Here is a 13,936-nt window from a genome sequence, read left to right as displayed (position 1 = left end):
ATATTAGAAAACACCATGTGGTATCTGGAATTACTTTCCTTTGGGTTTTAACTGGTAGGGAAAACAAAAACAAAGGTATTACCCAAGTCTTTTCTTCCTTACTCATCCCAGTTCACATCAGGTGTCTTTGGGGAACCATGCAGTTGGTGTCACAGCTTATTCTTTAATGTTCAACAGACCAACATAATTAACCAGCTGATCTGTGTGACTTCCATTTTTTTTTCCAAAGATTCTTCTATTTGTTCTTCATCAATAGCTTTTTGAATAGTGATTTCCTTCCTCACTTAAAATCCTGTCCAAACTGATTTCATCAAGTTTTCTTTACGAGAGATTAAAAAAAAAGTCAGTAACTCAGCCAGATTTGAGTCATTGTCATCCTTTTTCATGTAATAACAGAGCTGCCTTTTTTTTTCTGCTACATTTGCCTTACACCAAGATTTACAGCCTTTCAAATTTCCTTATTCATAACTTTAATTCATTCAAGCGGACCTTTGACCCTTAATCAAGGGTAGCATTGCTATACTGGTATGTTGACCAAAGTGTAAACTTGTTGATTTCTGAAACTTCTGTTTGCCAACACTTTTGACATAAGCTGCTCTTTATTTTCCCGGCTATTGAACTTCTGCAGCAGATTCTCAGATAGGATAATTCAGCTGGATTCCCCTGAGCTCACAGCATCTCTTGGGATTAGCACTTGGTGAACATCTGGTCTTGTTGGACATAGGGCAGGATGGACAATGCCTTCCCTCCGGTTCCAGCTGCACATCAGCAAGGGACATCTTCTCTACACATACTCCTTTCCAGATGGGTAGGGGCCATTCTTGAGGAACACTGTGGCAAGGTTGTTGGTTAGACATCTTCATGACCCAAAGATTTTTGGAGAGATCATATGTGACAGTAGTGGGGTGGAGACTAGGATCAGTCAAGGCTTGGGACAAATATAGCTTAGCTGGGCAAGATCCCTTGGACTGGATATATMTATCTACTGTGTAAATCTGTGGTAGTCACTCCAAGCCATCTTTGGAGTCATCAGAAAAATACCACCTCTTCTCAGCTAATCCTGAATGGGGTGTCTCAGATGAAAACATGTTAAAATTTCTCTCCACTTCCTTAAGTCAAAGGAAAAATTTTGCTTCATCCATTGCTTTTCATTTTTTAAGCCAAYTGAAAAAGGTTTCAGGAAAAAATATCATTGAAACAATAGAAATTTCATAAACAGAATGTTTTATCTTTTTAACTCACAAAAAATCTGCAAAAAGGGTGAAATATTTAAGAGTTATAACTTTGAGAGGGAGAGGAAGTTCAGAAAGAAAAAACTACCTCCTGTCCAACCTACTGTCTGTATTAAGATCCCTCTCCTGCCTAAGCTCCAGCAGAGATMCAAGTCTTCTCCATATTTATGGACACCACTCTAGCCTGTTTAAGTTAGCTGTCCTGCTTTGAGAGACACTCCAGTGCTTCTTCCTGGTCCTCATGCTCTCTCCTACTAGGACTGTGCTCGCTGTGATGTCATCCTGTCTCATGACATCACTCTCCACACTCATGGTAGCAGGAAGMAAGCAGAATTCTCTACTGCTGGGGCTCTCCTGTTGCTACTCCGAGCTCTATCCCAGGTGTTGATCTGCCAACACCTTTGTTGTTGAAAAACACTTCCTTATCTTCATTGAAAACTTTTCTCACCCCCCAACCCTCCTCACTGCACATTACCAGTATCACACTCGAGTTCACAATCTCTGTGTCATATTCAACACCTACATCTCCTTCACATCTGGATTGTTGCCAAATCCTGCAGATTCCTGGCTGTAATCTCTCCATTTTTTTTTTTTATCTCCTTCACATCTGGATTGTTGCCAAATCCTGCAGATTCCTGGCTGTAATCTCTCCATTTTTTTTTTTTTTGCCAACTCCTGCCATCTCTTCCTACTAAAACACCTTTTTTTTTTTTTTTCCCTCTCTCTCTAAGTTAGCTTACTTCACCCTCTATAAACTTTTCTCTTGATGTGCCAATTTCCACAATATTACTCTAGGTCTATTCAAATCCTGCCTATAGGAATCTTTGCTTCTGTAATCTGATGTTTTTCCTGTTCTCCTACGTTTTGGAATTCACCCTTATGACCCTCTGCTGCTCTGATCAACTTCATCTTCTGCTGAGCTGCTTCTTTCTCTCCTGAAGATTGCCAGGCTTGGACAATTCAACCCAACCTCACAGTCCACAAAGAAGAAAGTATCCAGATACTGAGGTGACAGAGGACTTATGAAAGCAAAGGGGGAAGATACAACCCTCCTTGATGCTATGCACCTCCCTTCTCTGACCTCACCCTCATAACACAGATCTTCTGAAATATGAAGGAGTTAACACAAAGCTTACGTAACAGTGCAGTCATCACAACTCCTCATCACCACCATTTCTCAGCCTACATCTATCTGATCTTGACCTGGATTCAGATGTGAGCACTGTCCCATTTGTCCTGTCTCTCACTCAAAGGCAGATGTGATAAGAAACAGCAAGATTATTTATTAAGAGGCTTTGTGTACCTTTGAGGAAGCTTAATGTGATGGAGTGTCGAAATGGGCAAGTGAACCCTGAACAAAGAGGGAAGAGACCTAGAAGAGCACTGCAAAACATACCCTGGATTATTTGTGCTGAATTCTTCATGGGTTGGCCTCCTGCCATGTTTATCTGACTTTGGTGTTCACATTGCTTGAAGACTTKTATTGCTGAACTTTAATTTTAAGGGCATTTGCCAAATGCATTTAGGGGCTCACAGAGACACTCCAAGAGCACAAGTCAGAACTAACTCCCTGCAAGATCCAGATCCTTGTACCCTGAGATTTGCTTGTGCAGTCAAGAAATGAGGACAACAAACAATAAGTGACTTGATGACTAAGCTGGCCCACTAGGCTTATTCCATGGAGGAATTTTGACTGAAAATATCAAGAAAACAATACACTGAGAAGAGGAAGATCCATGAGCAATTTGTATGGGTTAATTTCAGACAAATTTTGATGAAGCAGCAAATGTTCCCTCAAGTAGAGCAAGGGAAAATTCTTCCAAATTGTTATAATTTATTGGATCAATTCTAGCAGCTGACCCTTTATAATTTAGGAAGCATCTCATTTTTTTGAAATACAATTTTAGTTATAAAAGTTACTTTTATAACTTTGCAAAGCTGTAAAACTTTACAAGGAAGAGTGTTTCTTCCTTGCAACTCTAGAACAAATATTCTGAATGTATAGATCTGCAGGTTATTTTTATTACCTTCGAGAATCTTATTACTTTGTCTAGGCTCTGAAGGGGATACTCTGTTCTTCTAACTCTCCCAGTGTCACTCTATGCCATCTCAGCAACTGGAATTAACAGATCTATGTATTTCTCCATAAAGCAGCAAATAATCCAATCCTTGCTCTCACAGCTACATTCACTGCATTGGGTTGACTATGTATAAAAGACACCTATTTGTCTAAAGAACAAACTGACAAAACATGGCTCTGGGACAGGTATTGTGTCTGCTGAGTAAGATACTATTTCTACAGATTTATTGCCTTTTTGAATTCCAGCAGTTCTCCAAGGCTCCTGCTGGGATGTCTGACGGTAAATGCACAGGCTAGGACATCCACACTACCAGTCATCACGGGTTCCAGCTTACTGTCAGGAATAGACTTGCCCACCACCCTACCATATCCATGCATGTGGGCACAAAGAGGTCACCTCTGCTCCCTGGATGCTACAGCATGAGCCAAGCTGTCTTTGCTGAAGCCTATTTGGGCAATAATGAAATGGTCCAGGGCATGTCATGACCAGGCTATCCATAGATWCCCAAGTCTGGCTCCATCCAACCACATGGTGAATGCCAGGCCCCAATTGCAGCCTGGCACAAAGCCTTGAGGTAGGTGAAAAGCCAGCAGATAGGGAGCCTGGAAAGTCTTTTCCACTCTGCTGTGTGGACACAAACACGAGCATCAGCCACATTCCAAAGGAGATAATCCAGACAAACTCTGAAAGAAAACCCCGAGCTACTAATTGAGTGACCTATGCCATATATTGATCATCGACAGCACTGGGAACTCTTGTCTCCTTGATCCTGGCACAGTGATTTAGTCTGCCTCACCAAAGCGAGGAGAAAGATAGGGCTAACTTCTGCCAGAACTGCCTTGTTTTTGAGTGAGCTGCTCTGAAACAAACACGGAGGGGTTTGCAGCACTATCCCAGCAGCCCTTCCCTCCTGCTAAGCCCTGAAGGACATGCTCTGCTCACGCAATCCGAGCCACCAACGTCAGTGGAAAGACCTCTGAAAGCAACACACCAAACAACTTCCATGCCCTGCAGGGTGAATCATGTGTTGAGCAGCCACAAGCCCACAGGACACTGACAATTTTCAAGTTTTTTTTTCTTTTTTTTTTTTTGAGAAAAGGAACAAAATGATTAGGCTGTTGGTTAGAGAAGGATTGAGAGCACTAAATATACATTGTTCGGCCATCCAATGCCTGAGGGAAGATAAAAAATCTGGCAGGCAGGAGGCAATGGGGAGCCAAGGAAGAAGTAGGATCTCCATTGTTAAGAGCACTTGGTCCTGGTAAATGAACAATGGAGAATTTCTGCAAACTCCAAGCCAGGAGCTAAGTCAAGCAGAGCTACAAAGCCAAGGGGAAGGTGGAGTGCAGGCACTGCACAAATAGATGAAATCAAGACTCCTTCTGAACCAACGTGGGTTTTGGCATGGGCTGCGCTTGCCCTACAATTTTCGTTCTCTACACAGCCTAAATGATAAGGCGCTAATTCTTCTCAAGCACACAGAGGAACGGCTCAAGGTAGTGCCAAAAGGTATAAATAGATGTAATGAGATAAAACCGAGAAAAGGGGAACCAGGGTCATTTAGATGGGAATAATCCACAAGTGAAGTAGTGGGAGCTTTTAAATGCAAAATAGATTTCAAGAGATGATTTTTGCACTTTCAAGGAAAGAGARGAGGGAGGGTACACTTGAGCAAACATTTATTCCTCTTCTACATGTCATAGGCACAAATTAATAATAACAACAATGGATAGCAATAMAGCTCACCTATCTGGCCAAATGAATCAAGTTTCTCCTGAATAGGGACCAGTGTTTGTGCAAACCTGYGATCAGCCTGGCATCCTGCCCAGGCAACACTGCTTAAAACAGACAGGAGACCCCTTTCCGTGCTCAGGAGCCCTTATATCCTCTTATGGGCTTCATCCACCTAATCCCCTGCTGTCCCCAAGTAGCAGGAAAGACTTTAACTGGCTGCACCAAGTTATATCAGGAAAACTAGACTCCCGCTCTTAGCGAGAAGGGGCACCCRTTTGCTTGGGAAACACCTTGCTGGGGATTAGATGTGGAGCCCAATGATTCCAGTGCAAAGCTTCCCAAGGAAAACTGCTGCCTCGGGAAGTCCTCCAGRGATAAAATCTGCATTGTTCTGTGGAGCAAAATGCAGCCACTAGCTATGGCTTGATCATGTGAAGAGCCTCCTCTACATCAGCTCAGCTTTCATTTAACACGGGCACCTACTACTCCCACATAAACCTCAAGGTATCTCACTTTCCTAGTGGGAAACAAAGGATGGAATCAGGGAAGCAACAAATTGACTGAAGAAGACAATAAATACTAACTTCAAATCTCCTGCAGCTACCTGTTTTCCACTTATCCTGTGTCAATCCCAAGCAGAAGAGGCCTTAATAATAAGCAGCACATAACCCACACGTGCCTACAAACCTACACCTAGAAGCAAAGGAAGACTCAACTCACCACACCGAAGGTAATCCAGGAACATCTCTTTGCTTGGGTCAATAATCCATCTCAGGTCAGGCCTCCCATGAGCACAAGCARAAGAAGCCAGAAGCCAAGCAGAAACACCAAGTTGCTTTGTTTTGCAAAAGAAAATACAGAGTACATCTGCTCCCTCACGACCAGTTCAAGGGGACAGGCCCCGATCCCCCTTCCTAGGGCTTTACATCTCTCCCCTACTGCAGCTCTTCCTCACAACCTTCTGCTCTCATGCTCAAGTCTAACTCCAGATAAAGAAACAAGTGAGCTATTCTGCGTCTCCCAATTGGATTAAAAGGAGTGGAAAGGAGCTTACAGCTGGGCACCATCTGCAGTGGTGATAATTAACTAATGAGGTTATAAAGATGTTTTCCTGGTGCCTTGCATACATTGTTTACCAGGAAATTTTCACCAGTATGTGCATCATGGTCTCTGTAACCCTGACTCAGGGTGTCCTTCTCCTCTACACACAGGTATTCAAGCCACAGGCTTGAGCATTGGAGAAGAATGAGTTCCTTTGTCTGAAATATCTGCTGTCAAAAGATTTCTTGAATTTTCTAATCAAGGTTTAATTCACTGTTTTAGCCTGTGACATATAGTATATGTATGAAATGATTATAAAAAACATCCTAGCCTGAAAAAAAAAATAAAAATAAATCTCTATTTGGCAAAAGTAAGCAAAGGGAAAACTTAATCCAGGACCAACTTTCAGACGTTCTGTAAGAGACTCTTAAAGAACATCTGTAAAATATAAAGAATGGAAGAATCACAACTTCAGGGGGGTAGGAGAAAACATTACTCCTTATTCAGCAATGAGAAGAGATATCCAAACTTGGTTTTTTTTTTTTTTTTTTAGGTACAGATACCAGATATTCTGACACCTACCTATTTGGACACCCTTCTTCCTTGGACCATGCTTCCTTGCCAAAATCCTGACCTACATTTCTTAAATAAAATTATTCTCTACTTCTGTTTTGTGTTGTCATTAAACAGAAGCTCCATTTTGCTCTCACAGCAGCCACCTTTAATTGAAGGCAATGAGAAGGGAATAACATCTTCCTGGAGTGTCCCATTCCAACTTAAATCATGAATAAATCTCCCAAGATTTATTATGGAAAAAGAGTCCTTGATGTCAGTGGCTGGTTTTGATGGCCTTTTTAGTTTCAGGTGCAATTGCTTGATTCTTGGCTCACTTACTTACAGATGTTATACATGAAATACTGCAGGTACCTAACAYTCATTATTTGTTCAGTCAACCAGAATACAGACCCATTGCTGCAATGCATTGGACTGCACCATTCTCATACTGGGCACAATTTCTAATCTGTCCTTTCCCRTCCTTTCCTCTTACTGCCATCTAACCTAATATTCTTTAGTTAGGAGCAATACCTAGTGATTGCAACACAGAGGAGGGACTTTAATTTTAGCTCTGTTTGGTGGTTTTATCTGACCTACAGGGTTGGTATGCTCTGCAGTTCCTGTTAATGATCATTCATGCCTAAGTATGTTGAAGCTCCCTTCCAGTTTCCTTGCTTGTGCTCCCTTTCTAGGCTTGTATTTAGGAGAAGAGAAGAGAAGAGAAGAGAAGAGAAGAGAAGAGAAGAGAAGAGAAGAGAAGAGAAGAGAAGAGAAGAGAAGAGAAGAGAAGAGAAGAGAANAGAAGAGAAGAGAAGAGAAGAGAAGAGAAGAGAAGAGAAGAGAAGAGAAGAGAAGAGAAGAGAAGAGAAGAGAAGAGAAGAGAAGAGAAGAGAAGTCATGCCTGAATTTCATGCCCATGTTGTACTGAGATACAGAACAGTTGGAAACCACTTGTGAAGAAGTATTTATAGAATAAAAGCCCTGTTTGACTATGGATGTCTATAGACCCTTTGAGCTGGCAGCCTACACATCTTATTCAGCAAGCTCCACAGGCATAATTCATCACAGGAATGATGTGATGCCAGTAACAGGTCAGATGATGCAGTCCCAAGCATGCCTACTTCTCTCCAGGGAACAAAGAGAGCATGAGATGTTATCTCAAGTATAGACCTCTACCCCACAAGCATTGGATGTTAAGTGAGATGGATGCCTGCTGTCATCCTTCCCAGCCATAAAGTGAAGTAACGGTAAGCGTTTCAAAAAAATTTGCCTATTCTAGAGTGAAATTAATCAGCTCACAGCAGTTCTGAATAACTATTATCCAGTAATTGCTACTATTATTTTGGTGGCAGCCAGGAATCCAAATCACAAATCACACCTTCTGTTATGCTTTACTTTCAAAAAATTCAGCAATACCTATCTCTTTTCTCAAAAGTGTGATAAATTCTTTTATTTTAAACAGGTCAAATGCCTTCCAGCCTTACCTTGCTGGAAAGCAGGTTATGTCTAGCAACTTTAAGCTGGCAAATCTGAGAGGTTTTCCTCCTCATTACCCAATGAGTCTGAGCACACCGATGGAACAACATAGATTTGTGCTGCAGCAAGAGGTATCACCATCACCCTTGAGGATAATTTTTCTTAATTTGAGGAGGGAGGAAATAAAACTGCAAATGCTGATTTTTTTTCCATAGGAAGACAGACACCTCCAGGCCATCTCCTTTAGGGGAGATCATACTCAGGAACTGCTGATCTCCCTTAACTTGCTGTTAAGGGAGAACAAACACTCATCATATGTGAGACACATACAAGAAAAAAAAAGTACCAAGTTCAAAGTCTGAATTTGGGCAATGAATTCCACCCTTACTGCATGTGAGCTGCAGCCCTAAATAAGCAGTTACTTCCTAACTTCGGGTGCTTCAAATCTGAATTTCCTTTAAGGTGATTAGTGCCCTGCAGATTACAGGTGAGAGGCTGCTTGCAATGTGTGAATCAAGGGACATAATCTGAGCAGAATAGAGTTCTGCATAATTTGACTAAAATTTTATTATTATTTGGGTCAAAACAAAAGACCAAACATTAAAAAAAAAAAACTCAAGAGATTGATTGCAGTTTGTTGTATGAACGAGAGGATGCTCATGCTCACAAGATTTATCTTGTGTAAAAGAACAGCTTTGCAAATTAAAGCTGTACAAGATCAGCTTTACCTTATTCTGCAGTAGTTCTTTGATTTTTTTTTCCCCACAAGGAAATTACATGCCAAGTTGCTTAGGAGTGGGGATTCCCAGCTCTTTCCTTCTCCARGACTGTTGTAATAATTAATCATTTATTATCATTAGTCATGCTTTGGTCGCCTCCTGTAAATCTCTAAGGAGCTTCAACACATTAATAGAAATGGAGTTATCCTCAGAGAAAGTTGTGATTTCTTTTTTTATTCCATTTTTGGAAAAAAAAAAATGAGGTTAGAGGGAAAGGATTTTGGAGAATTTGTTAATTTTGAGTTTGGGTTTTTTTTTCTGTGGATGCTTCTCAAATTCAAGATTCCAGATTCGGTCCCAGTTAAATCTACAGAGAAGAGAAAACATCTCCTATTGATAGCTGTTAACCCAAATTCAAGCCTTTTTTGATTCAGAATCACATTGTAGGTCCCTGCTCCAGACTCACAGAAGTTGTCCTGATCCTGTCCCCTCCTTAGGTAAACACCTATAAAACACCGGCTTGAATGGGTCCCAAACTAAAGCCACAATTTRTTTTAGCACATTTTCTTAGCTAGCCCTACTCACAGCAGCACTGCAAGACCCATCAGCAACATCATCTCTGTTCTATTTGCACTGTGACCAAAAAGGACAYGAGATAACCTGCTGAATGTGACATAGCAGCAAGCCCCAAAGTCCCCATTTCCCATCCCTCGTATCTATTAATAAATACCCCATGTCCCACCATGAAATTAGACTCTTTAAGAGAAGACTGGATAAATTTACTGACTAAGAGGTTCTTTGACTCCCATAAAATCTTCTTTCATTTAGATATTATTAGCACCTGTTTCTCATGCATTATTTGAAGATTTAACACCTTACAGYTTAAATTACCAAAGGTGTTATGGTTCCCTTGGAAAAAGGGGATAGAATAAAATTGGGGCTGTATTGAACAAATCACTTGTTCTCTGCTCATAAAAGAACATAATTCTGCACTCTTCATTTCCAGCAGGTGCTTAGCATCCTCTTAGCATCCTGAATAGGGCCTCAATTTCTCTGGGTAGCCCTGTTTTACATATAGTGAGAGAATATTGTTCCCAGCCTCTCAGAGATATTTGTCAAGAGATAGTTGGGCCAGTGTGTAGGATATGAACATAGAACTTATTGATTTGTTCAGCAGTCATTTACTGCTCTCTCCCAAAGTAATTTCCAGAACTAACAATGCTCATTGGCTATACATATATATGGCAATGTGTCATTATTGTGTGATATTAGACAGACTGTTCTTAAGGTACAGTTTTCCCAGGTGATCCCAAGTGTGGATGATTAAATTCACCTGGGAGTACCATGAGACGTAGTCATTATAGAGACATTATATAGACAGGAATATACGAAGACCTCCATAGAGTTTAGAAACTGGGAGAAATCTGTGATTTCTGCCCTATCTGCAGCAGATCCCTCTTTGCAACTGGCACTGAACTCTGCCAAAACTCCCCTTCTTTTTTACCCTGCTTTGAATTTGTAAGGTCACTTGAAGTTGCTTTAATTTTTTTTAATTCTTTTTTTTATATAAAAATTGAAGCACCTGAGAAACAAACAACCTAGGAAGGGACAATTTGTCCTGAAATGCAGCTGTATAAATGCACTGAACCATCAGACTCAGTAAGAGTGAAAATGAAGTCACTTAATTGCCGTATGCAATGTTCTTGGAACAGCCCTGGATTTCATAGAATCACAGAATGCTTAAGGTTGGAAGAGACCTCAGAGGTCATCTAGTCCAACCCCCCTGCACACACAGGGTCACCAAGAGCACAGAGCTGCATCCAAGTGGGTTTTGAAGACCTCCAGAGAAGGAGACTCCACAGCATCTCTGGGCAGCCTGTTCCAGGGCTCTGGCACCCTCACTGTTAAGATATGTTTTCTTAAGTTCCTGTGGAACTTTTGGTGCCTCAGCTTGTGGCCGTCTCCTCTAGTCCTGTCGCTGGCCACCACTGAAAAGAGGCCGCCCCCTCCTCCTCACTGCCTCTCTTGAGGTRTCTATAGACACTGCTCAGGTCCCCCCTCAGCCTTCTCTTCTCCAGGCTGAACAGGCCCAGCTCTCTCAGCCTTTGCTCACAGGGCAGATGTTCCAGGCCCCTGATCATCCTGGTAGCCCTGCGCTGGACTCTCTCCAGCAGCTCCACATCCCTCTTGTACTGGGATTCCCACTGTGTGTATTTCCACTGTGAAGGGAGATGTTTAAGCCTCCAGGGGTTATCAGGCAGTTAATTTGAGTGAGAGTTGGAACAACAAATTGAATTGCTAGAAGGGCACAGAGAGGATCAAGCACATTGGTTAGAGTTTAGCACAACAGTGTTGCTACCTCTAAAGTAGGAAGCATGAGGCAGCTTTCTGAGTCAAGTTCAAAGCAAAATTTGAGCTGTCCTCTCTGCCTAAGAGCACTAAAATAAATACTGTAAAGTGTGCAGCGAAGAGCCCAAAACCACAGGGCTTTGCCCAAGGCTCCACATTTCAAAACACTGATTGCTTTTAAAGCACAGASCTGCTGGAGCACTTTGCTTGGGTCTGTTGCAGAGAAAAGTGGTGGCTGCAAGATGCTTATGCCTCTTCCCAGAGCCCACCTGCTTCCTGGGTACCTCTTCAAGAGCAGCCTCAGCCACAGACAGAGCTATTGACCACAGTGAGGGACCTCAGCTATGCCCYTGGTGAAAAAGGAGAAAAGGAAAGCAGAACTGTAGCTCTGCTGGGCTTTGCTGGGCTTATCTTATCTCCTCTGGAAGCTGTCCTCCTGCGTATCTGCACAGGTTCATCTTGAGAAAGGTGACACCGCCAGGCAGAGCCTATGGGCAGATGCTCAGGGTGATATTGCTGTGAACATCCTTGCCAAAGCTCTGCACATAGTGGGCTCGGAGATAGAGATCTTGGGTTGCTGCAAGGTGGCAGCTGAAGAACCAAGAGCTTCTTTCTCTGAGACTTTGCCTTTCACACAGTTACAAATGCAGTGGATAATGCTCAAGTGTTTTAACGGGGCTAGGTTTTTCACACTCCAAAGATGTTCTTTCTTGTGCTGGAACAGTGTGTGCAGTGCACGGAGTGACAGAAGCAATGTAGAATGCAAGGGCAAGAGATGATAGCCCTTCCCTGCTAATCTTCTTGCACTCAGAATCTGTTCGAGAGAGAACTGCCTTATATGCTAAASCATCAGTGTATTAGTGCTAAGAGCATTAGGGACTCAATTAGATCCATAACCTCCACATCCACCACATGACCATGTTTTAAACGGCTCCATCCTTGCCTGGTCCTTGTGTCTTCCTGCAATTCCTCACCATCTTATGTATGTACATACAACCATGTGTCAGCAACTGGACTCGTGTCTCCAGCTCTTCCAGCATGGCACAAGCTCCTCCCAGAAATCAGATGCTATGCAAGTGCTCATGGTTTGATTTGTATGGACCTGCCATAACAATATCACCTTGAGATCTTTTCTTCAGTCCAAAGGCAGTATCTGCAAAGAGGAGCTGTGCATAGCTAGGTTGTTTTCACAATCTCTTCATCTACTTATCTGCATAAGCCTGTATTCATCCAACCAACCTCTACGCATGTAAGGAATAGAGATGGACATTCCTTAAGGAAAGTTTGGTTGTACGAATTCAAACCACACAGAGGAAGWAGCAGTGGAGCACCGCATATGAGGAATGACACATGTTTCTCTAAATCTTGCCCTAAAGATTTGGYCCCAGTCATCTCAGCACATGGGAAGATCTCTCCCACTCATCCATCCCAGGAGCTCCATGATATTTTGAATACTTTGAAATCCAACTAGTCATAATGGAAATAATGCTGCTGAGCAGGATATCAAAAGCTCTGGAGCTCTCCTAGCTGTGCCATGGACCCTGAGTGCTCTAATGTGTACTCCGCAACCTGCACTTGAACTCTCAAGCTCACCTGGCCTGCAGCTGTAGCGAACCAGAAGATGTATGGCTCAAACAGAACTAGGTCTTTGGATGAATATACCTTGCTGTGCTTGAAAAAGTCCTTTGGATTCTGGGAATTATACACTAATGAGTGCAGGTCGAGTGTCCTTTGGATACTGGGAATTATACACTAATGAGTGCAGGTCGAGTTATTTGCATATACATAGGTACTTTGAAGGGAAAGGCACAGAATAGTTAATCTCAGATTTCAGAAAAAAGCACTAGCCAATATTTCAGTTTAGAGAGAAGTGCCAGTGATAACTGCTTTCCTCATCCCAGCATTTTCATATATCAATTCTGGAGATCCTATATGGATAAAGAATAGGAAGAGGACAAGGAAATTGAGGAGTGTTTATGGTCAACTATAGGTCCTGAGGCTAATTTTCAGAGCTGTCAATGCCCATGCTATTAAACTCCCTCCAAAGCTAGGTGCTGACCCCTAGCTGCATGGAACTGAAGATGGCTTTTGGCCCATTCTATTTCCCCTGATTTGGACTAACTTGGTCAAAACCAGGAATAGAACTAGATCTGGTGTCCCTCCCACCAGGGGCTGACGCAGCCGGTGGTGCTCTCTGCATCCCCAACTTTTCAGACAGGGATAGTAGCATCCTTGCCTTGTACCTTATCTCCAAACTTGGGGAAAAAAAAAGCTTTTGCATAGGTTTTGCACAGGTTGACTCACAGCTCTGGGGACTGGGACATGCAATAGTCAACTTGAAGGGTCTGGGGAAAGGGGCTTGCTCTGACCATGGAGAAGGCTGGATTGCCTCCGAAAATGTTGCCAGGAGYAGAACAGTGGTGCCAGGGAGACTGCTGCTTGGCAACTCACTCCAGTAAAGATGGTGCTTCTCTCGCCCGTAGCTGTGAGGGCAGTGGTCCAGCTCCAGGTAAACATCTTTTTTTTTAGCACAAAAGTTCTAAAATAGCCTGGGAATATCAGGAGGTGGATGGCCAAGGAGGGGGGACATGTCACACTGCTGAAGCCAGGGGAAGTGACCTGAATTTCTCCTGGCTTCACCCAAAAGGGAAATGGTTTTAAATTCACCAACAGGGAAGGCTCCACCATGTGTCTTGTTGGATTTAAAGTTCAGCCTCAGCTGTTTTACTGAAGCTCTGCTGAAACTCCA

General features: G+C 42.5%; 1 protein-coding gene across 1 annotated transcript in view; it reads left to right on the top strand.

The window, feature by feature from the left end:
- The first annotated feature begins 13,648 nt into the window (after window positions 1-13,648).
- Window positions 13,649-13,936, top strand: part of CUNH8orf74 (chromosome unknown C8orf74 homolog) — a 13,937-nt gene continuing 13,649 nt past the window's right edge. The window contains exon 1 of the mRNA XM_026040993.1: window positions 13,649-13,696. Coding sequence (XP_025896778.1) covers window positions 13,649-13,696 — 48 coding nt within the window. The remainder of the gene's footprint in view (window positions 13,697-13,936) is intronic.

Source organism: Nothoprocta perdicaria, unplaced genomic scaffold (genome assembly GCF_003342845.1).
Source record: "Nothoprocta perdicaria isolate Ctin4 unplaced genomic scaffold, notPer1 scaffold_101, whole genome shotgun sequence".
Lineage (NCBI taxonomy): Eukaryota > Metazoa > Chordata > Aves > Tinamiformes > Tinamidae > Nothoprocta > Nothoprocta perdicaria.
Note: the sequence above shows the minus strand (reverse complement) of the source record. Positions and strands in the feature narration are given on the sequence as shown.